Below are 24,493 nucleotides of genomic sequence, written 5' to 3'. Positions count from 1 at the left end.
GGACTCCAAGGCTTTCCACAAGCTCAGTCATGGGTTTCTTCACTGCGTCTGCCAACCAGATGCTTCCTTCATCCTTCAAGTTTCGGTTCAAACGTCGTTTCCTTGTGTAGCTTTTCCTGGCTAACCTAACCTGGAGGGGTTGGAGTGATGTGATCTGAAGACAGAGGAAGGGGCCACAGCCAAGGAACGCAGGTGGTCTCTAGCGTGCACAGGGCACTCTGTCTACACCGCTGTTCTGGACATCGCAACTCGGTATGTAGTTTTCTGTCTGTGTGTCTGTCTGACTTTCTCATCAGAGGGGGAGCTCCTTGGGGATTGAAGCTATAGTAATTTCTCCTAAAAGCATATTGGATTGAGTAGAATTAAGCCAGGCCCTCCCCAACCCAGACTTGCAGTACTGAGTATCTCTGCTTTCATTTCGACCCAACCCAGCCATTCACAGCTCATCGCCCCAAATAGGAGCACTCCCTCTGCATCTTTGACAAGCTCTCTTTCAGTGTCCTGTCTTGGCATCAATATAAACGTTACCATGGATACCTAGTGTTTTATTTGCATACCTACAATCCAAGTCCTTCCCCAGGAGTTTTGAATCAGAACCAAGAGGTTCCAGCCCAGACCGGTTGCTCCTTTGAATAGAGGACTTGTTAACCCAGCTGCCATTGTTTTCATTGGAAATTTTTTCCTCCCAAGTTCTGTACAGATGGGGAGGGAGAAGCAGGAAGCAGAGGGCAGAGAGGGGAGGAAAGACTCTCTGTGCTTCCACACTGCCCCGTCCCTGGTTTCAGTGCATCCCTGAGGCCTAACAGCAGGCCTACCCTGGAATTCTTGAGATACCTTTGGGGTCTTTCCAATAGATTTCCTGTTTTGCTTAGCTCAGCTAGAGTTCATTTCCATCCCTCACAAAGAAAGTAGTCCTAAAAAATTTGGAATGGAGTGAACAGAGTGTTGGCGCATCATATATATGGTACATTCCCAAACCAAATATGGTAAAGCCTCACTTACCCAGAGGTCATGAGTGTGTCCCCTTGCCCACGCAGAACGCTATGGAAAACCCAGAAGGAAGAAAGAGTGCCTCTTGTTCTATCTGCCCCACTGCAGGGCGAGGCCAGGAGGAGACAAATCATAGAGCAGAGTGAAGATCAGGAGACGGACATGGATTGGAACATTGGGAGCAGAAGCCAAAGATGCCAGGATCCAGTGGTCAAACAGAGTAGGCAGAAACCAAAGAGGAGTGGGCCAGGGTCCAAGCAGGTGGGAGGAAGCCACCCTTCGGGCACCAGAGAGCCCTGATGAATGTTCTCTGTGAATGGACACCCGTCTTGAAGGCCAGGACCGTTGTCACTGGCACCTCCCATCTTTACTAGAGCCACTGAGTCCTGAGGCCAGTTCCTGAGGCCCGGTCAAGCTTAAGTCAGGCTCACAAAGCTCATGCACTGGTTCAATGAGTAGTCCATGGGGCTGGATTCCACACTTCTTCACGCTTATTTAGGAAGCAGTCCTAGCAAGCTTGATTAACCAGTTTCCCAGTCCACGATGGATTGGAAATCCCACACTAGAAATGGGGAGAGATGCTATTAGAGGACTCACAGTGATAGTGGCGGGAACTGATGAGCCCCCACAGGGCTTCTCCACCTCAGCACAAATGACATTTGGGGTCAGTTAATTCTTTGTTGCAGGGAGCTGTCCTGTGCATTGCACAATGCTTACCAGCATCTTTCTGCCCACTAGATGCCAGTAGCACTCCCTCTATTCGTGTCAACCAAAAATGTCCCCAACATTGCCACAAGTCCCTGAAGGACAAAATCATGCCAGGTGGAGAACGACTGTGCTATAAGAAGAGAGTGACAAACAGTTTTAAAATATTCACAAGAACAACAACAAAACTGCAACAGTCCAGGCCAGTTAGTTAAAGGGGCAGAGCCCAGCACCAATCCCTGGCCCTCACGGGTGAGTCGTTCATGGCAGAGTCACATCATGCTTTCCACTGACCCAGAGCTTCCCTGGCTGGCCCTCCTGCCCCTCTATCACGCTGATGGAAATCCCCCCAAAGTGGCAGAGTTGTGCTGGCCATCACATTTAAGAAGGCCCCTTCTCAGAAAGAAAGTGGGAGAAATGTGCCCCCAGAGGGCGGCAGCACTTCCCTGGGGAGGATGGAACAATGGGATTTTTTTTTTTCCTCTCTTTAGCATCCTTTGACAGTGACTGGCACATAGCAGACCCTCACTAAGCTGAGTTGAGTTAAATGCAATTTTAAAGGTTTCTACACTGACTCCATGTTGTTTTGGGACTCATTGGAGGCCGAGATCCTCTCAATACTTGGAGGCCCATCTGCAATTCTGCCTCCCTGTCCTGGGGCCTCTCTCCCATGATTTGTAAAGAGGTACTGCGGTCGACATCTGGGGCCTCTCAAATCCTAGTCTCCTCTTTTGTTTCAGAACGTCAAAAACCTGAGCTGAGTCGGATTAACTGCCGTCTGGCCCCTGAACAGGATGGTTGTGTGTGCACACGTGTGTGTGAAAATGTGTGAGTGACTGTGGGCGTGCTCGGGAGAGGGAGGGAGGGAGCGTGGGAGGATGTGGGCCCATGTTCGCGTGTACGCATGCGCTTGCAGGGCCCGAACACAAGGTTTCAGCTTCAGGTTATTCAGGGCCTGGATTCGGTTGCTGGAAGCAGGTATTGGGTTGGCCAAAAGGTTCGTTCAGTTTTTTCGGTAAGGTGACTCTAGTAGCACTTAGTTGTCTTTAACTTCATTCAAAACAGTTTTGTTAGTTTGTATGTGACAACTGTCATATCAGCCTGCATTTTAAAAAAAGACTCATCACAATTGGTGAATTTTTGTGTAGCCATTTTAATATGGAAGAAAAAAAGCAACATTTTCGGCATATTATGCTTTATTGTTTCAAGAAAGGTAAAAACGCAACCAAAATGCTAAAAAAGATTTGTGCAGTGTATGGAAAAGGTGCTGTGACTGAGCGAACGTGTCAAAGGTGGTTTGCGAAGTTTCGTGCTGGAGATTTCTCACTGGACAATGCTCCAGGGTCGGGTAGACCAGTTGAAGTTGATAGCGATCAAATCGAGACATTCATTGAAAACAATCAACGTTACACCACATGGGAGATAGCTCACATACTCAAAATATCCAAATCAAACATTGAAAATCATTTGCACCAGCTTGGATATGTCAATCGCTTTGATGTTCGGGTTCCACATAACCGAAAAAAGCCTTCTTGACTGTATTTCCGCATGCGATTCTCTACTTAAACGTAATGAAAACGTTCCGTTTTTAAAACAAATTGTGACGGGCGATGAAAAGTGGATACTGTACAATAACGTGGGATGGAAGAGATGGTGGGGCAAGTGAAATGAACCACCACCAGCCACACCAAAGGCCGGTCTTCATCCAAAGAAGGTGATGTTGTGTATATGGTGGGATTGGAAGGGAGTCCTCTATTATGAACTCCTTCTGGAAAACCAAACGATTAATTCCAACAAGTACTGCTCCCAATTAGACCAACTGAAAGCAGCACTCGACGATAATCGTCCGGAATTAGTCAACAGAAAATGCATAATCTTCCATCAGGATACTGCAAGACTGCAAGTTTCTTTGATGACCAGGCAAAAACTGTTACAGTTTGGCTGGGAAGTTCTGATTCATCCCCTGTATTCACCAGACATTGCACCTTTGGATTTCCATTTATTTCGGTTTTTACAAAATTCTCTTAATGGAAAAATTTTCAATTCCCTGGAAGACTGTAAAAGGCACCTGAAACAGTTGTTTGCTCAAAAAGATAAGTTTTGGGAAGATGGAATTATGAAGTTGCCTGAAAAATGGCAGAAGGTAGTGGAACAAAAGGCTGAATACGTGGTTCGATAAAGTTCTTGGTGAAAATGAAAAATGTGTCTTTTATTTTTACTTTAAAACCAAAGGTACTTTTTGGCCAGCCCAATACCTCAGCTGGAGGCCTCTTTCATCCCAGCGGCGTGGGCCTGGGCATTTCCTTTTGCACCAGAAACGGGTGCTGCCGTTAGTCATGCCAGTGACTGGACAATGGGGAGGCCGGGCTGGAGAGCCAAGGCTCCCTCCGAGCTGGTACAGGGCCACACCGTCAGACTTTCGTCAGGGACAGTCCAGGAAAGAATGGCCCGTGGCAGGCGTACAAGGCTCCTGGACCATGGCCACTAGACAGGAGGGTCACATTGCTGGACGTCAAGGTTGACGCACACAGCCTGGCATGGGCCCCAGGACCTGAGCAGATCTTTACAATCACCTTGGAAGAGGTCGAGGGGCAGGGAAATTTGCATCATGGGAGTTCCCAAAGGCTCTGTCCTAAGAGATCTGATCTGAAATCCAGGGTTAGCCGTGGAAGAAGTTGGCCTGGTCATGAGTCCAGTCCCCAGTGGGTGCTAGTTTCCAGTGCAGGGTCCATGACAAATTCTTGTTCCTGCAGCCAGGAGCCAGAGACACTGAGAATGACAGTTGCAGGAAGACCCTGGGACAATCCTTCAGGGTGGCCAAGATGAACTGGGAGTTCCAGAATAAGCAGCAGAAGGTACATCAGAGAAAAGGATGAGGATTCACACTGAGAACACGCTTTGGGGGACATGTCCCAGGCACCGTGCCCACTGCTGCATCATATACCAGCTCGGGGATCTTCAAAGCAAAGCCCAAGGGCACTGGGGCACTAGACGATTCAATGGACAGATGAGCAAACCGAGGCTCAGAAAGAGGAGATGATTTTCCTGATATCACACAGCCATTAAGAGCAGAGCCAGCATTCAAGCAAGGTCAAGAATGAGGTACAGAATGTCCAGCAATCAACAGACTGGTTAAATAAATAATGGTTTATTTATGGAATACTGAGCAGCCATTGACATTTCTTGGTAGAAGAATATTTAATGACCTGGAAAGATGTTCAAGATATACAGTGGAGTGGAAAAAAAAAAGAAGCAGGTTACAAAACAGCATGTGCAAATGGGTTGTTAAAAAATAAAATATAGAGGTGTGATTTCCAAGAAAAAAAATCAAAATATTAGCAGAGACTATCTCTGGATAACAGGAGTAGGTGTGATTTCTATTCTATGTCTTCATCCATTTTTTCTTACAAGGATCATTTTGTAACAAGGACACACCTGACAGAAGGAGCCCAGGTTGTGTTTTTGGGGGGGAAGGGAGGGGCTGGATTCCAGGGCTGAGTGGACCGGACAGTGTGGTAGGAAGCAACACCGTCCTCCGAACACTTGGACTTTTTCTGGATCAGGCAGCAGGCAGAGCTGGGTGCCTGCCTCTGCTAGCAGAAGCCAGGCCTGGCTCTGCGTGCACCCCTTTGGGCCTGTATTCGCAGGGCAGGTGGGCGTGGGGAGAGGGCAGCATTGGACTGGGTTTATCCTGGGTGTGCGTCGTGGGGAGAGCCGGGGACAGTTGCTTAAATGCACGCCTTTTTGCCAAGTCTTCAGTTTAGGGGTGGCAGGGGGCTCGCTCAAAAGTCACGAGCGGCCGTGTGAGCTCAGTCCTCTGGAACTGTGGCTCTCAAACTTCTGAGGCCCAACAACAAGCCTGCAAACATTTACAAATATTTTATAATACTTTAATAACCTGAAAGTAAATTTGTTGATAATATAACCTACCTACAGGCATAATATATATTGTCAGTCAATCTGATGCCCTAACTGTATTAGAAAGGAAAAAAATAGTTTCTAATAAAATAACAAGTATTTCAATATGTAAATGCTCAGGCAAGACTATACAGTACAAGACAGCATCCCCTCACCTCCACCACCGCCACCAGAAGCACACACAGATTTCCAAAACTCTCCCTAGGGGAGATTCAAGCCAGAGGACCACTGATTAGAGTAATCATCCCTGGTGTATAGTGAATGCTTTCTCAGAGCCAGGCTCGCTCGCTCTCTCTCTCTCTCTCTCTCTCTCTCTCTCTCTCTCTATATATATATATATATATATATATATATATAAAGTCATCTAATCTTCACAACACTATGAGTTAGATGCTCTTATAAGCCCCATTTTACAGATGAGAAACAGAGGCCCAGAGAGGTTGAGTTACTTGCCCAAGGTTGCACAGCAAGTGAGCCGGGGAGCTGGGATTTGAACTCTGGCAAACTGGCTTTCCTGGGGGAGGAGGCTCAGCCTGAGGGAACTGGGTCAAATCTGAGGAGCATGGCCCCAGGCCCTCTGAGCTGCAGTGTTTCTCAACCTCAGCACAATTCATATTATGGGCTAGATAACTCTTTGTTGCGGGGGCTGTCCTGGGCGGACTGAGATGTTTAGCAGCATCCCTGGCTTCCACCCATCAGATGCCATTACACCCCCAGCATCGGCAACGACCAAAATGTCGCCAGACATAGTTAGAGAGCTACTGGGTTAGAGAATCAAGGCAGAATCTAGAGAAGGCACAACCTGAGCCAGGTCTGCAGATACGGGAGAATTTCTGGAACTAGAGAAAAGCGGGGCAATGCCCTCGGGGAGGGATGGGAATGACATGGGTATGGCAGGAGTGGGTGGTTATATGGAGGACATGGGAAAGAGGGTCTGGGTGGCCATGTGCACAGAGATAAAGAGAAAAATTGAGATCATGTGGCCAGAAGGAGGGGCAGCTGCCTTCCTTCCTGGTTCCTCTCCCAACTTCACATCCTGCCCTGAGAGGACCCCTGATGAAGACAGCACCGGAAAATGATTTTGGTTGAAAATCCCACATTGATCAGAATTTACTTGGCTTTTCCAAGCCCACTGCACCCCCCTCTAAAGGTTTGCATGACTTTCCAACCCTCAGATGAATCACTCCCACACGTGGAGATCCATCTCCCTGTTTTGTAACCTCCCCTCATTCTTAGCCAGTATCCCAGCCACACCTTCTTGGGCCCTGAGAGCCATTTGCAGTCTCCTCGGCAGGCAGGCAGGCGGAGAAGGGGTGGGGGACTCCTGGCCTGTAACTCTGAGAAGGGCGAGGAGCAGGGGAGACAAATGCCTTGGGCTGATCAGTGAGGAGCCCCCTGCAAAACCCCCTTCACCTCTTGGCTCTCAGCTGAGTCCCTCTGGGGGAAGAGGCGATTCTCAGACAACCCTTTGGCCACTGCACTTGGCTCTTGACTGGAATAATTAGATCTGGAGCCAGGAATGATGTCATGCCTCTGCGGGAGACTAGAGGATGACTTTGAGCAAGGCATTTATTGTGGCCTCAGCTCTCTTCTTTGTCTAGTGAAGTGGGGTGGACTTGGTAAGTTTTAACACTCTTGCACTGACATTCTGATTTGAAGATGAAAGCCTAGGCAAGTCCCCCTTGGAAGAGTGTGGCAGCCATGGCTTTGCATACCCAACTCACTTCCCCTCCTTCTTCCTCTAGTTTCCCTGTGAGCCTCTCTCCTTCCCCAGGTGGTACTGATGCGGCTGTCAATATGATGCCCTACCTTATTCCAAGAGTGTAAGGGTGGGCGAGTGTCCCAGGCAGAGGACCCTCCCTATGTTGATTGGTTCATTAATGGACATGCTCCTGTGTGAGCCAGTTAAGACTCTTCCCTGGGATATGGAAGACAGAAATGATGTTTAAAGGGACTTATTAGGCTAGAAAGGTGTGAGTCTAAGGCTACCAGCTGTCATCTTCCTGACACAAGAAGAAAGCCCATCTATAGAATAAAGCCAGGATACAGAGCACAACAAAGCTGAGAGCCCAAGAGACAGAGAAAGCCTTGATAACATTGTTTGAATCCCTGGATCAAACTGTGCCTGACGTGATGCCCAGTTGTGAGTTAATTCTCTTTTTGCTTAAGCTAGTTTAATTTGGGTTTCTGTAACTTACAACTGAACCAGTCCTAACTAATACAGCCCTTCAGCAGTAGGGCTATGCGAGGGGGTATTGAGTATATGGAGGGGTAGAATCTGCCAGCTTAAACCTCCAGCCCAAGGCAACAAACGTCAGAACCGCCCCACATATCTCTCCTGCCATGTGCTTTGACAGTCCCTTAGCTTCAGCCTTACGGAGGGGCACTCTTCTAACCTAACCCATGACCCAGTGCCATCATGCATGTTTTTCAAGCCCAAAGCTTGATAGCAGTTTTGAAAAAGGATGTCCTTGCCCCAAGTCACATAGCACCCAGGAAAACAGGCAAGTGGAATCTGTAATGCACAGCTTTGCTATGGACTGAGCTGTTTCCTCTCAAAATTCGTATGCTGAAGCCCTAACCCCCAATATGACTATATTTGGAGACAAGGCTTTTAGGAAGCAATTAAGATTAAATGAGATGGTAAGGGTGGGGTCCTGACCAATAGACTTGGTGTCCTTTTAAGAAGAGGAAAAGCTAAATCTCTCTGCAAGCACGGGCTCCAAGGAAAGGCCACATGAGCACAAAGCTAGCAGGCAGCCGTATGCTCACAAGGAAGAGGGCCCTCACCAGAACCTGACCATGCTGGAGCCCTAATCTCAGACTTGCAGCCTCCAGAACAGTGAGAAAATAAATGTCTGCTGTTTAAGCCACTCAGTCTATGGTATTTTGTTATGATAGCCAGAGCTGACTGAGGGACACTCCTCTCCACCCCCACCAGAAGGCCCCATGTGGTGGTGAAGAAATAATTCTTAGCCAAGAGTTCTCAGCAGTTACCACATGCCAGGCTATTCTAAGCGCTTTCCATACCTGAACTCACTGAGTCCTCATAACAACACTGCGAAATAGGCAACATTACAGGTTTCCCCTGATATCTGAAAGCAGAGAGTACCTACGAAAGCTTTTGTAAGCTGAAATGGCATAAGCAAAGGAGTTACCTTAGGAGCTGAAGCACAGATACTCAGACACAGTTCAAAGCTATGGTAACTTGATGCTGAGATGCTGACTGTAATTCCTGGGAAGGAGCTTGGTGGGGCCACCCTCATTGCTTGGGGTGCACGCTGCCTCTATACTGCTTGCTGCAAAACTAACGCTGAACGCTATCTTCACTTTACGCCTTTTTTTCATAAAAGCAAAAATCCTCTTTGGATTTCAGTTAGCAAAAACAGGTACTAATGTAGGTCTTTTGTAAAAGCGAAGTGGCATAAAGCAAACTTTCAAAAAGTGGGAGATACCTGTATAACCATTATACAGATGAGGCAACTGAGGCACAGAGAGGTTTGGGAAACAAGGTCACACGGTAATACTGTAAAACTGGATTCTAACCCGGCAGTCTAAATCCAGCACTCCTCAACCCCGAGAAACTGAGGAAGGAGAGACAGGCAAGACTGCCCACGACCACCTGAGAGAATCATCAGAAATGGAAGACCCCGCATTCAGACACCGGACAGTGCTGTGTGGGAGAACAAACTTGGTTCCCAGCTTGGCATAGTCCACAGGACGTGACCTGCCGCTGCGTGCCCTCCAGGGAGGTGCCATAAGGGCCATTCTCCATTCAGTAGCCCTGTGAGCTTGCCTAAGTCATGTGAAAAATACGAGGTAGACAACAGGATGCTCAAAGCCCTTCCCATTCATTCTGTGGTTCTAAAAGCACAGCCCCTCGGCATGGGGGGTGCTGCCAGAGAAACTGTGTGGAATCAGATCAGCCAGCATGTCCCCACTGGGGTCTGTTAATTCTGGCTCAGGGCCTGGCACGGATTCCAACTCACCCCTGAGGGTAGCAGAATCTGCTTTGCCCCCAAACATCCCCAAGCGCTGGAGCTGAGGGCTTACTCCAGGCCCACTCCCTCTGAGACCTTTCTGGAAGACTCATCCAACCCTAGTGGCCAAGTGCCACTACATCACGACCTGGCCAGGCCCCAAAAAATTCTTGTGTGATGGGGCGTTGAATCCTTCCAAGACTCATCTCCTTGTCTCCAGTGGTCCCCAGTGCCTGGGACCCTGGGCTGGTGTAAAATGGTGGGTTGCAACCCCTTGTAGGAATGGACTCAGACCCCACCCCCGTGCTCAGATGCCCTGTGGGATGCTGGAACCAGCGACTCGGCCCATAAAGGGCCTCTGGGGTCTCCTTGTAATGGCGCCCAAGACCCACCAGGTGTCGCTGTGTAGCCGGCGCGATGAAGGGTGATGGCGGGAGGATTTTCTCCACCACCGACACTAGGGACTGGGGAAGCAAAGGCAGGAGGCCCGGGTGGAGCAGAGTGGTGGTCCTGTCCTCCGGCCTGCAGGCCAGCGGAAGCACCCCCTTCGAAGACACATGTCGTGATCCGTGAGCCTGGGGACAGCAGATGTCTCCGTCCAAGGCCTGAAATGAGATAAGGCGGAGGTGGGAGAGCAATTTCCGATCTGTCTGCCAGGCCACGTTTCCCCATCCCAGCAAGCCCGCCCTGGGACTGGAGGCGCCCTCCCACCCGCTCCAGGAGCTCCCCTCAGCTTCCTGGGGCCCTGCCTGGGGCTACCCCAGCCCCACCCACAGAGGCCAGCGAGCCATGTAGACTGCATGCATCTCTTCAAGGCCAGAGAGCAGAGCCCCTGATCTCAACCCCAAGCAAAGCTGGTTCAAAGTCAGGCAGGGCTGGGAGACTCAGACTGGTCACTTCCAGCCTAACCAGAGCCCCAAAGGCTTGTCACCCAGAAGCCAGCAGGCCCCGACACTGGCTTCCGTCCCATCCTCCTCCGGCCATGGAGGGAGACGGGAGGAAATATGTTTTTTTGTCCTCACCTATTCCAGCCTCTAAATCCTGAGGCTCCATGCACTGGAGGCCCTGGGTATTGCAGTGGAAGGATTTGGAGCATTTTAATTTCTTCAGGCTCCACCCACCTGAGGACAGCTGTGGGCTCACTCTGCAGCTCCCAGAGGTCGAGTTGCATACAGTTCTGGCACTTCTGGCTCCCCAGGTGGGCCTCAAGGGAGGGAATGTCAGAATGAAGAGGGGTGGGTGTCCCCCACAGGCCTGGGGCTCAGCCCCTCCAGCTCCAAGCCCTTCTGTCTCTGACAGCACGCAGAGGCCACCACCTAGCTCTTCCCTGGAAAGGAAAATCAAAGGGGTTGAGGCGGGGGAAGAAGGCAGTAGCTCTGTGAGTGACTCAAAGCCCCATGGGTGAGATGGAAAAGGAAGGCAGGGGATGGGAAGAGGCCCAAGAAAAGCAGGGGAGGCAGGATGCACCCTCCGCAGGTGTTGGGAGGCAGGGGTGGAACAGCCCAGTGAGGAGCCGGCTGAGATAGGGGGTTGAGGGGTTTGGTCTGGGTAATGGCTACTGAAGGTATCACGGGGGTCGTGGGTGCATCTAACTAAAAAATTCTGTTAGCATAAATCACCCACTGTCCTTCCTTTATGCATCAAAGCACAAATACAAACTGATCACCCACTGGAGGCTGCACTGTGCCAGGCAGTATAAGGGAGACACCAGAAGCATCCTGTTCCCAAAGGTGTTACAGTCTAGGTCCAGGCAGGGAGACAAGACTTAAGAACAAGAACAGTTGTGTGTGTGTGCATAGCATGCAACATTGGCTGAGAAAGCTCGTGATAACTGTACAAGTGTGTGAGACCCCAGCTATTAAATGTTTGCTCATGGCTGCTCCCTGATCATTCCTAGCATAAAAAATACAACAAACATACAAGACTCCCAGAAACCCTGCCTGATTTCCAGTGTCTACTCAAGATTTTGCACCTATGTGTCTGTGCATGTGTGTGTATGTGTGTGTGTTTGCATGTGTGAGACCAGGCATATCAGTAGCATCTGTAGCTTTGTGCTTGGGAGTCCTAGATGAAGAGGTTTCTAAGAATTGTTGCATGTCAGAGCAGCAAAGGAACCCAGGGGTCCCATAGGCCTCTCACTATACAGAAGGGGAGGAGAAAAGTCCAAGAGGCTAAATCATATGCCTCGGGTCACTCAGCAGTGAACAAGGTAATAAAATTGGCCATGAAGCTTATCTCATGTAAGGCTGACACGTGGGCTCACTGGAGGGCAGAGGTGGAAGCGGTGTTGGAAGTGGACTACGGGAACACTTGTTTCCTCTACAGCCTATGACAACAGTGGGGAAGGTGGGGACACGTGGTGTCGCTGTGCCAACCTGGGACACGACAGTCACGGGGAGACAATGACGGAAAGTGGTTAAGGGCTGGGTTCTGGAGACAAAATTCTGTGGCTGGAATCCTGGCCCTATTACTTACTAGATGCTTCTTAACATCTCTGCACCTCCGTTTCCTTATCTGGAAAATAGCCCACCCATGCCCCCGACTCCAGCCGTGGGACAAAGCTGGCACCCCTCAACCTGCCTGCTTTCAACCTGCCTTACTTTCACCAGGAGGAGGCTAGAGCTTCTATCTGTGTTGTCAGGTTTGGGAATTACAGGGTAAATCAATGAAAAAGGAAGCTCATGAGCTGGGAAGCCCAGAGGGTGAACTCTGGGTCCCAGCAGTGGTCTCCGGCCGAGGTGGGCTTGCTGGAATTCTGCTGGCCAGGAGCATTAGGCAACAGACTGATGCAGCTCCTTTTAACTTTTATCATTTGCTTTACTCTCTTCATTTCCACCCCTGCCCTGCATCATCATATGTCAAAATCAGCAGGAACCATGGAGCCGGCCTTGTCTTCATTTTAGGACAGAGGACCCTGAGCTCAGACGAGAATATTTTTCCCGTGGCTGGTGGGAGCCTCGCCAAGCCTGCCGAATCCAGGCTGGCCACAGCTCAACCCTCTAGGCCGGGTACCAGGCCCCTGCTGGTACAGCAACTGCCCCTGAATCACGGCAGAGAGCACTCAATCGTGGGATCTGGCCCCCGGGGTGGGTCCCTGTAAAGAAGCCACACTTGAGCCTGAGCCGAGCAGAGCTGGCGAGAGGAAGCACGTGGGCTCCGCGCTGGCACGGGGCCGCCTGCCCCTCCACCCCTGCAAGAACCCGTGACAAAACAACCTTGCCTGGTGCCCGAGCGCCTGCCAAGCCCTGTCGCAGTAAAACCCTGGCAGGCTCCATAAGGAGTCCAATTTCAGCCCAGCGGGTGGGGAAACCAAGGCAGCGAGAGCCCAATGTGACCAAGCTCACACACAGTGCTGGCAACCAGAGGCGGGGCATCCAGGGCTGCAGGCTGACCCCTGAGCCATTGGGCCACTCCAGCCAAGGCTCTGGGCCTGGCACAGAACAGGAAAGAACATTGCCTGGATTCCTGTCAGCAGCAGAGCCCAGAGAAAGACCCAGCGCGTTCCATCCAGGAGTCCTCACTGCGGTCCCCTCTCTCCAGGGGTAAAAGATCCACTGGGGACCCCCAGGAGCTCCCTGGGGCATCAGGTCCAGGCCAGGAATCCAGCTCTAGAGCATTCCGGCTCCCAGCTGAGTGCCTGGAACAGCAGACATCAAAAACCTGGCAGGCAGAGGGAGAAGGGAAGATTAGATCATTACAGCAGAATGAAGGCAACCAAGAAACCCAGGGAGGGGAGGAGGGACAGAGGCCAAGAATGTGTTCAAGGCAACCTGAAAACTCCTTCAGATTAAAGCTGGCCCAGACACTGGCGGCTTCCCCACTGCCTGAGTTACTGGCCGAGGAAAACCTGGTGCGTCTCCACCCTTCTGGGGGCCCAGAGCTGGTCCACACACGTGTGTGGCATCGGCACCTAAGTGTCACGAAGGCATTGGGAACAGTAAGCAAGTTCGGTGCTCCGTGTGCAGACGCACATTTGGGCATAGAACACCCATGTGCAGGTATACACAGTAGTGGGTGCGTGTGTTTGTGTGCAGTCTACAAACATGTTTTCACCAAGCTCAACGAGAAGCAATCAGTCATCTCCGTGGAATCTTAGCAACCGCCATCCCCAGAAAAGGCTCCTGCCAGCTGGAGCTGCGATGAGTCAGCAGAGGCGGCTGGGGTGGGGGAAGGAGGCGAGCTCTCGCCCTGGAGCCGGCCTCTCCCTTCTCCCGGCCTGGCTGCCTCGCCTGGGTCACTGCTTTGGCACCGATGTCCGAGAACACATTCCTGGAACTGGCCAGCACAGGCCGCTCAAGGGTTTTTCCCTCCTCCTCCCTTTCCTCTCCCCTCCCCACACCCGCCCTTCAATTTTTCCTTCTTGCTGCAAAACCAAAACACTGCACTCACGAGTTCAGGAGCTGCGGGCAAATGGCAGGAGCCAGCGGCGGAGGGGTTGGGACATAGGAGCTGCCCAGGCCCAAGGAGGCCAGGGGCTGAGGACACCTCCCGCCCACCCAACCCCCACCCCACCCCCCGCAGGGCCCTGCTGGGGACTGCTGAACTCGGCTTAAGTCCTATGGTGCTAAAGTGTCATTGCCTGGGGCTCCAGGGAACAGGAGTTCAAGGTGGCTCCCAGGGAACCGGACTGTGTCTGCCTCTGCCCCATAGCAGAGCCCGAGGTTGCTACCACGGATGACGGGCGGGAGGCTGAGAGGAGGAAGAGAGAGGCACCATGATTAATCAGGGCTCTATTGCCTGAGCGCATGTTCATTTTATCTTCACAGCAACCCTCGGGGTGGTAGAATTATCTCCTTTTACAGGTGGGGAGATGGAGGTGTAGACAGATAAAGGGATTTGGCCCAAGGTCACGCAGCCATTAGCAATGGAGCTGGATGGAATTAAACCAGGCTGGAGCCGCCTTGAGGGTTTTTACCGATGGACCACACATCCTTTCTTCCTGGGCTGCACCCACCCTGCGCGTGCCAGGATCACTGCACCTACATAAAATAAATACAATAAAAACCAAAATGGCTATTGCTGTCCCCTATCCCTCTCCCCTCCCGAGAGCGAGCAGATCTGGGTGAAAAGCCATCTGCAACCTCAGCAACAGTGGCGGTGGAGGCAGGGGCGGGAACAGCCTGGCCCAGCCTGAATCCCTGGCCTCTTTACTGGAGGCAGGAAATGAATAAAAGCTAAATGAGTCTGAAAATGCCAGGAGGCAGTGTTTATCCCCTTCTCCCTCCCCCTCCCCCTGGCAAGGACCGTGTATAGTTACAGTTTAATCTTGGAAATGCCAGACAGCTGTTCCCCGTTGCTAAGAGACTGGCCCACATTATGCAGATGTCAGGGACCTCAAATGTCTGCCGGAAATTACAGATCATGTTGGAGGAGCAGAGGGGCCTTCTCCCGGCTAGGGAAGCGCAGCAGGAGACACCCCCTCCCCCGGGGTGGGGGTGGTTTGTAGACTGCAGAAATAAGGGGCCCACCCCTTCCCAGGTCTTCCCCTCTGAGGATCTGGATCCTTCACTGTGCCCACTCTGCCACCCTGGCTCCCTCCTTCCTGCATGTCCCACTCCACGTCCATCCAGGCCTTCTGCCTTGGACAACTGTACAGATGCCCATCTCTGCCCTTCCCCTCCAGCTTTCCTTCTGGAGCATCCTTCTTCCCTCCAGTGTCCTCTGTCTGTCATGCAATCTTCCCTGCCACCGGGATGCAGCTGAGCTGGCTGGGACCGAGCTGGGAGGAGAGACGGGCCCCACCCAAGGAGGAGGGGATCCCAATCCCTGAGCCCCCCTCACCTGGAGCTGAAAATGGAGGCACATGCGCGCTCTCACGCACCCTCCGTGACATCCTCCCTCACCGCCCCCACGGAAACCTAAGGGAAGGCCATTGCCATGGTAACCACAGGCTACAAGAGCTGCTGCATCCCTGGTCCCTGGGGAAGGGGAGCTGCCATCTGGGCAGAGGGCGGGGGAGGAGGAGGGGAAGCCCTTTTCCAAACCCGCACTGTAACATGGACCCTGACTGAAAGTGACAGAGGAATCTATCAGGGCCCTGGAGTGGGAGGGGGCGGGCACAGCTCTTCTTCACTCAGGCTGGAGAGGGGCTCAGAGAGGCCGCCGGGTGGTGCCAAGGGAGCAATGGCACCCGCAGGGTCTGAGGGATGACTGCCGGGCGTTGTGGAGGGGTGGGAGATGGGATGGGGCCTGGGTGCAGAGTGGGCGCTGAGTGCCTCCTGTTCCCCTGAGAGTCCACTGGGTGCCTCGAGGGCAGAAACTTTATCACACTGCCCTTGCATCCAGGTGGTATCTGCTCTCCCTGCTGCCAGCTGAGTGACCTTGGCTTCCTCCAGCCTCATAAAATAAAGCCAGGCATACTTTATGTGTCATGGAAGGTGGCTGTGAAGATAAGAATGGCGCGCGCGTGCGTGTGTGTGTGTGTGTGTGTGTGTGTGCCCATAGATCAAAGTGCTTTAGAGAAAGGTTCCTAGAAGCCCCATGAAAGCAGGGCCATATTACCACCCAACCAGCCTTCCCTGGAGATGCTGGTGAGGCTGGTGGGAAGGCGATGCTATTTACACAGCTTTCCTTCCACGTGGCCAGATCTTCCTCCCTGCAAGTGGACACTACCCTCAAAGAGGGCCTCACTGACTTTGTGCCCTGGCTCCTCTCGCCAGCTCCTCCCCTTGCATGTTCCTACAGCAATGGTGATGTCAGATGGGGAAACTGAGGAACAGAGACTTCTAAGACCTGCCCGAACCATCACACACCATTAGCTCCTCCATGGCCCCTCAGAGCTGCCAACCCTGTACCCGTGTCCTCCAGCCTCAGCCCCTGCCCTGGATTTAAACCCCAGGAGGGCCATGACCTCTGTCTCCACCAGTTAGATGCCCAGGTCCCTCCCCAGTGTGAGCTGGGCAAATAACCAGACCTCCTTAGCTCTCCCTTCCCCTTCTGGAAAATATAATAGTACGGACGTCTTAGGGTTGCTGTGAGGATTGGATGAGATAAAACGTGTAACCTGGGCTTCTCTGGTGGCACAGCTGTTAAGAATCCGCCTGCCAGCGCAGGGGACACAGGTTCGTGCCCTGGTCCGGGAAGATCCCACGTGCCGCGAAGCAGCTAAGCCCGTGCGTCACAACTACTGAGCCTGCGCTCTAGAGCCCGTGAGCCTCAACTACTGAGCCTGCGCTCTAGAGCCCGTGAGCCTCAACTACTGAGCCTGCGCTCTAGAGCCCGTGAGCCTCAACTACTGACGCCCACACGTCTAGAGCCCGTGCTCCGCAACAAGAGAAGCCACTGCAATGAGAAGCCCGCGCACCGCAGGGAAGAGTAGCCCCTGCTGGCTGCAACTAGAGGAAGCCCACACGCAGCAACAAAGACCCAACTCAGCCAAAAACAAATAAATAAATAAATACATTTTTTTAAGTATATAAAAAACACGTAACCTGCTGAGTTCCGGCTAAGATGGCAGTACATTTCAGTTCCTGTATTAAAGTGGAGCCAGTCACTGGGCACTGCCTCCTAAGAAAGGTGTCAGGTTTCAGCAGTGTGAGAAGGGGGAACTCCTTGGGCTGCATGCACACCTGCTCTCCCCTCAGCATAGCAACTGGTTTCTGCCTCTTTGGAAGGTTCTAGAAGGGTTGTCCAGGACAGTGCACCTGGGAGAACTCTGAGGACAGGCACCAGCCATAAAGACCTGGGAGGTTCTTTGGGACCTCAGAGAAGATGCTGTTCCAGAAAAGGAGTGGATGGTGGAGGATGGTGGGCTGCCGCCCCCCCCCCACCCCCTTTCTGGCGGCCATATAAACTGCTGAAACTGCTGAGCCAGGAAGGATTTGGTGCCGAGCAGGAGCCACCGAGACCGAGCATGGCTGGCTCCCAGTTCATTCAGCCACACGCGGCCCTCTGAGGCCTTCACTTGGCAGGAGGGAGGACGGGGCAGCTGCTCAATCTCATCTTTGTTCATCTTTCTCTCTCCCCTCAGCCTCTCCCCATTCTTTCATTTCCTTCCCCCCAGCTTTCTCTCTCCCTCATTCACTTTCTCACCCTTTCTCTGTTCCCTCCCCCTTTCATCCTTCCCTTGAAGCTGATTTCTTGCTTTCTCATCCTTTCTTCTTCCTCCCAGCTCAGAATCACACTTGGCAGGCAGTCCTCCCTCCCACCTCCCTCCCTCCCCTGTGTCCTTCCCTCCACCCTCTCCTCCAGCAGCTTCTCTTCCCTCCCCCTCTCCATTTCCTCCCTCCTCCTCCTTCCCTCCTGTTTCTCCTTTCTCTCCCCTCTTATCCTCCACCTTCTCTCTCTCTATCTCTTCTTCACTTAAAGGAGACACTCTGAGTCCCCAGACAGACAAAGCCAGGTCAAGGCCATCCATCAAGCCCTCCCCAGCCCTGATCTGGGAGACTGGGGTCCAGAGACCAAGGTCAGAGCTGAGCAGAAAATCAGAGTAGGTTGGAGAGAGTCTGTCTCCGCGTCCAGACAACCCCTAGGGCACCTGAAACCCTCTCCCTACCTGGGGTTCCTATGCCAGGCCACCTGCTTCTTACAAACGCCCCACCTGGCTCCCAGCTGCTCCCTGATGCGTATGCTGCCAGTGGAGCAGGGAATGTCTGAATCCTGACCCTCCCTGGCTCTGCTTACCTCCTTGCTCTCTGCCCTGGTGAGTACAGGTGAGAAGGCAAGAAAGAAATCAGAAGGGATGATAACCTGCTTCGAACTGGAAGGAAATGGCTGGGGGAGGGTTGTTCCATATATGAGGGGCACGTTGTAGTAGGAAAAGCATGAGGCTTTGAAACCAGACAGGCTGAGCTTGAATGTTGACCCTACTTCTTAGTAGCCAATGACCTTGAGCAAGACACTCTCTGCACCTCAGTGTCCACCTCTGTACAATGGGGATAGTAAAAGAGCACCTCCCTCCCAGGTCAGTGGTGAGAACGCAGGGAGAGAATGCAGAGGAAGTGCTTGGCACTCGATGGCTGCTCCTACCTAAGCGCCAGTTTTCTCTCCTTAGAGAAAGAAGGCTCCGTGGAGGAGATGGGTTTGTTCTGGGTGTTGAGGGATGGATAATAATAGTAATCATACTTTTATTTTTGTTGACACCAGGTGCTATGCTAAGCACTTTGAATGCATTGTCTCCCTTAATCCCCAGCGACCTTATGAGGCAGTTCTTTTTTTTTTTAATCTGTGTGGCTGGAAGTTGAGGCTCAGCAAGGCTAGGCAATTTGCCCCAAGTCACACAGCAAGGTGGAGAAGCAAAATTCTTAACTCCTCTGCTATCACTTGGGGTGGGGGTGGGGCATAGCAGAGTGACAGCTGGCAAGACCAAGCCAACCTGCAAACCAGGCACGAGCAGGCAACAGGGAGGGCCTAGCTGTGGCTAGGGGGAAATTCTAACTGAGGCCACCGCAAGCCCACTGCTACCCCTTGGGTCCGAATCTGAGCCTTCCTGTCTCCTGCGTCAGTGCTCAACCAGCGCCAGAATTCTTTCTGTTGAACCAGGTGGGGAAGGGAGGGGTGGGGTCCGGGTTCCCATCTCTGGAGCACCACGTCCCGGACACTCCCCCTCCTTCCCACACACACCCCCTGCAATGCTGATAATCCCCGAGGTTCCGTCCCGCCCCTTGTATGGCAAAAATGATCTCTCTTGTGTTTTTGCCACCCTGTGTTGTATAACGGGGATAATCGGCTCCTTCTCTGGGGAATCAGGGCAGGCTCTGTGGGGCTACTGCCTGAGATTACAAACGGGCGTGGGGAAAGAGGGCAGTGGCCGCGGGACCGCGGGCGGCAGGTTCTTTATGGGAAAGAGCCGGTGGTGAAACCTTAGAAGAGTTTCTGGTGAGAAGAGGGGAGCCAAGAGGACATCAGCCAAACAGGTGTAGTTGCCCCACCTCGGTACCCAGCCCCCCCACCCTTCCCCCCGACCCAGCTCAGATTACACCACGCCTGGCTTTCAAATAGAACTCCGCAGTTTCCATGGCAACTCACCCACGTGGTCTCCGCCTTAGAGGCTGAGGGGGGGAGCTGTGAAGGGCAGCTGACAGGAGGCAAGAGACGCTCCTGGAGGGTGAGGGCAGAGTCTCACCCTCCCAGGCCCTGCCGCCCCTCCGACCTTCACCCTTCCCTCCAGGGACCCTGGCTGAGGCCCCACAAAGACCCCAAGGAGAGAGGAGAGGGAGCTCCAGGACAAAGAGGCGGCAAGATCACTTCCCCCAAATGTGTCCTTGACCTGAGCCTTCCTGTGCCACTGCCATGGGCCCTGGAACAGCATCTCGTCATCGTCTGGCCTCTGTTCTCTTCACGGAGAGGTCAGGGGAGAGCCTGAGTAGGAACGTGCCTTCTGTTGTGTCTCATCATCCCTTCCTGTGAACCGGGGTCAGCGTCCTGTTCTGGAGCTGGGGTTTGAATTCTTGCTCTGCTGTTCTGAGCTGTGTGACCTTGGGAGAGGGGCTTGACCTCTCTGAGACTGTGTCCTCTTTACAATGGGGATGGGCACATCCACTTCTCCGTGTTGTCAGAGGGGAGCACATGAGACAACATTTGGGAAAGTACTATGTGAAAAAAGAAACATGTAAAAGAGCAGCAGAGAAGCTCCAGGTGAAACAGGAGGGCACTCAGAGACCACCCTTTGCCTCTCTCTGTGGCCAGGGGCCCGGCTGTACTACAAAGAACCTGCAGTTCAGAAACCCTTGTATTAAAGCCCTGATTTTTTTTTAAGCCCTCACCTTCCTGTACTGTGTCTTGATTGATCTTCCCAGGACTTGACCCTTTACCAAGAGCATCTCCATCTGGCCAGAAATCTAGTGTAGAACCAAGTGCCCGGTGAACGTGCCTCGCTGCCCTGCCTCCATCATTCTGATGCTTTGGGCCGGTGAGGCTTTCCCTGGAGAGGACAGCAGCACATCCTTCTCTGGGTGTTTCCGCCCTTTCTCCCCTCCTGTCTTTAGACTAGGAGGCTCCCTTGTGGTCTCTGGCTGGCAGTATCTCTCCAGCCCTGCTTGTGGGGACTCATCGGGGCTTGGTCCCCTGAGAGACAGACAAAACCCTGGGAAGCCGAGCTTGGCAGGGAATGCCAAGGACAGGGAGAGGAAGAAAGAGGCCAAAATGCCTGCCACACTCCCTACCCCAGCAAAAGGGGCTTGAACTTGGCCATTTGTGTCTCTCTTCCCCCCAGTCTCCAGGCACTGGCTCAAGAGGAACCCCACAGGGTTCAGCCACCCGCTGGAAACAGCATGCCCCTTCCCTTCTCCCAAGAGGCCCTGGGTTTCCCTGAGCTGCTTCCTCGTGCCCTGGGACCCTGAGTGGGCTGCCTGCCTCCCTGCCTGGGCCTCTCTGCCTCATCCATCAAGTGGGGGGTGATCTCCAAGGGCCCCCTTGGCTCTAAAACACTGACTCGGCAACTCTCTGCAGCTGGCAGAAGCGCCTGGCCTGCAGCCTCCCTCCTTTCCTTTGTCACCTCATTCGGCAGTGCCCCCAAATCCCGGAGAGGGTGGCTTTCATTGTTTTTTCTTTATTTTTATCAAAGCGTATTTTTTGTCAAAAATTGTGTCTCCCCTGAGACAACGCAGCCTCTGAGCAGGCTCCCCTTGTTTCCATGGTGACAGCAGCTGGCTCACATGTGTGGTTGCTGTAGAAACAAGGCTGGTGGTTCTCCTCCCCTCCTCCCCTCCCGTCTCACTTTCCCTGCCTTCCTCGTCACCTTCTTCTCCTTCACACCACAAATATTAACGAGAGAAAATTGAAAACTTCACACTACTTGGGAGGCAAGAAAGAGCAATGGAAGTTCCCCACCCCTGCCCGGCACCTTGGGAGCCAACTGGGTCCTGGCTGCTGGCTGGGCCATCGCCATGACTGGGCCCACGGGGCGCATCTGCAGGGGCCCTTCCTTCCCCATGCTGCGATGTAGCTGTTCTGATCCCCAGCGGCGTGGGGTACAAGCAGCCTTGAGCGCTCTAGACAAGGAGCCAGGCGAATCCTGCCTCGGACGGGGTAGGGGCCTGCATTCTCCCCGCCCAGGACAGAACCTACCCCAGACATGTGTCCGGCACCTCACATTACATACAAAGCCTCTTCCTGCCACAGAGTAGATGTGTGAAAGAAAAGGAAGGCTTCTGGGGAGGAAATCAATGGCAGTAGAGATGCAGGCAGAGGAGAGAGGAAGCATACGGGAGAGTTCTGTCTTGCTCGTCAGTAGATGTTATATAGGTTATGTGTAATTTTTCCCACTGACATGTAAGCTCTTAAAGAGTGGGAGCCCTACCTGACTTGTCGCTGATGAATCCTCAGTGTCTGGGGGGAGAGAGAAAAAAATAATATACACCAAAATGTTCATAGTGACTTTTCTAGGTGGTGATCTTATTATAGCCTTTTTGCTTCTTTTCTTCAGCCAACGTGTATTAAATGTATAAAAAGAATAAACAACAGGTTTATTTGTTTGATCTTGGAGAAAAAAGGGAAGGGAACTTGAAAGAGGCCCGAGACTGGCCCAAGTCGGAGGCTCTTCTCCCTAAAGGCTGGAGCAGGTGGTGGCATGACTACCTGACCCGGCCTCTCGTGTCACGCGCTGGGGCCAAGAGAGGTGAGGTTATGCTCCACTGTGGCCTAAAAGAGGCACCAGGGATCTTAAGTTAGAGCAGGAGAGGAAGGCTGTCAGCCCAGGGAAGGGCAGGCGGGGTGAGACTCTGGCATCTGCATGTATCGAGATGACGGCAGTGGGGCTGTGAGGCCCAGGACACAGTAGCAGCCCAGGCAGGCCTCACCCCGCTGTATGTACTTCAGCCCAAGGTGGGTGCTGGCACCCCCTCCCCATGCCCCCGTCCCCGCCCTGTCTCTCAGGCCTCAGGCAGGGAATTTGGCTCCACTGTGCTAGAGCATGTGTGAAAGCTGCCTGCAGGCTGACAGTGCCAAAGGGGCAAGTTCCAGATCTCCGCCTCCATCTCCTGAGAGGCAGGGCGGGGAAGGCCTTCTCAAGGTCAAACAAAGTGTCACGCAGATTCTTGTCCTCAGCCACGGGCACCCGTTTCTGTCTCCTTCCCCTCACCTGCAGTCAACACACTGGGAGCGGACCCAGGCGCACCTCGGAAATCCGAGCACCCTGGGGGGCGGGCGGTAGGGGGATGTAGGGGCCTGAGAGATCATGCGAATGTTCTCACCGTCCCCCCATTCGATGGACAGACAGACGACAGGGGAGGCGAGGGCTGGCCTTGGCTCACCCCTGTCAGCTAATCCTGCCAGGCTTAAAGGCAGAGAGAGGGACAGGAGGAGAACAAAGAGGAGAGGCTGAGGAGGGAGGGAAAGCAGGAGAAAAAGGAGACCCGCTCTCCCTGCCACCCAGCCAGCCACGGGGGAGAGAGCCTTGCCTTGCTCCGCTGTGCTCCTCAGTGAGGCCACCAAGAACAGACTGGGAGGCGCTGAAGGTCAGGGATGGGGGCGGAGCACGAAATGCGGAGGGTCAGGATTTTTTGTGATGGGGGGTTGCATTCAGTGCTTGGTAATTTAAAAAGCTGAAAAGTCAGGTTTGTACTTTTTAGGTCACAAAACCTTCATAGCAAGAAAACCACCATATCACAAGGCTCTGATTTGCCTGGTACTACCCAGTCTGAGCCAAGGCCCTGAAGCAATGCTGTCTTTCTGCTGTCTCCTCACCAAAGCCAAGTAAAAGTGCCTCTAGGGTACCGTCCAGCTTCCCTTCTCTCTGGTGCGGGAGGACCAAGGGTCAGAAGGCCTGGCAGTGAGTCGTGTCCACTCTAAAGTCTCAGAGAAATTGCCTGTGCAACACCCCGGATGAGAGCTTCCTCCACCCTCTGCTTGAATGCCTCCTGTGACGGGGATCTCATCTTCTTACAGATACGTCCTCTCCCTAATCCTGGGTTTCAGTTTTCTCTCGCTAATATTTATGCTACCCTTTTCATTTAAAAAGAAAAAAAAAAAAAAAAAGCTGTGCTTTCTATTCCGTTATCTTTACAGAGAAGATCAATGACAAATAGCATCTGGGTCTATCTGTCATCCATGAAGGCTAAACTGGCCCTCACCCCAAGCAGGTTTTCCTGATTCTAGCCAAACTTTTAAAACTCCCTACTTTCCCTTCACCCCACCCTCTGAAACACTGTTTTGCCCTTGGCCCTTTCTGCAAGCCTGAGCCCCATGCGGGGGGCAGCAGGCTGGGTTCTATTCTTGCCATCTCAGACGCTCCTTTATTCTTGCCTTTGGTTCTGCGTCCTTCCTCCAGCTTTGAATGTGTCCTTCTACAGCCTGAGCTCATCTGCCAGCTCTGTGACGATGCGCTTCATCTCTTAGGCTCCTCCCCTTCTCCTTCTCATCAGGACCTTTCATGGTTACACAGTCAGAATTTTGTTTCCAAGGGCCTCCCAGACTAGCCCAACATTCTTCTTTTAAGGCTCACCTAGAGGATCATGCCTGTCTTTTCCTTCTGTGTTTGGAATGTTACCTGACCAAGTTAGGTATGCTAGTGTCCTCCTCTCAGTTTCTTTGAAGTGGGAGAGTGTACTCGTTTCCTAAGGCTGCAGTAACAAATTACCAGACTGGGTGCCTTAAAACAACAGACATTTATTCTCTCACAGTTTGGGGGCTAGAAGTCTGACATCAAGGTGCCAGCAGGGCCGTGCTCCCTCTGAAGGCTCTAGGGGAGGATCCTTCCTTGCCTCTTCCAGCTTCTGATGTTTGCCAGCAATCCCTGGCGTTCCTTGGCTTGTAGGCTGATTACTCCGATTGCTGCATCCATCATCACATAGCTTTCCCTGTAGGTCTCTCTGTGCCTGTGTCCATATTTCCTTCTTCTTATAAGGATACTAGTCTTTGGACTTAGGGTCCACACTGCTACTCCCGTATGGCCTCATCTTAACTTGATTATACCTGCAAAGACCCTATTTCTAAATAAGGTCACATTTGCAGGCTCCTGGTAC

General features: G+C 52.6%; 1 protein-coding gene across 1 annotated transcript in view; it reads left to right on the top strand.

Annotated features, from left to right (window-relative positions):
• The window catches only part of LRRC74A (leucine rich repeat containing 74A), an 85,136-nt gene extending 61,269 nt beyond the window's left edge, over positions 1–23,867 (top strand). Inside the window, exons 14-16 of the mRNA XM_068556695.1 lie at positions 22,094–22,149; positions 22,618–22,689; positions 23,800–23,867. Of these exons, the coding sequence (XP_068412796.1) occupies positions 22,094–22,149; positions 22,618–22,689; positions 23,800–23,867 (196 nt within the window). The remainder of the gene's footprint in view (positions 1–22,093; positions 22,150–22,617; positions 22,690–23,799) is intronic.
• The last annotated feature ends 626 nt before the right edge of the window (positions 23,868–24,493 follow it).

This window comes from Eschrichtius robustus, chromosome 1, assembly GCF_028021215.1.
Source record: "Eschrichtius robustus isolate mEscRob2 chromosome 1, mEscRob2.pri, whole genome shotgun sequence".
NCBI classification, from domain to species: domain Eukaryota; kingdom Metazoa; phylum Chordata; class Mammalia; order Artiodactyla; family Eschrichtiidae; genus Eschrichtius; species Eschrichtius robustus.
The sequence above is the reverse complement of the archived record's forward strand: the minus strand, read 5'-3'. Positions and strand labels throughout refer to the sequence as shown.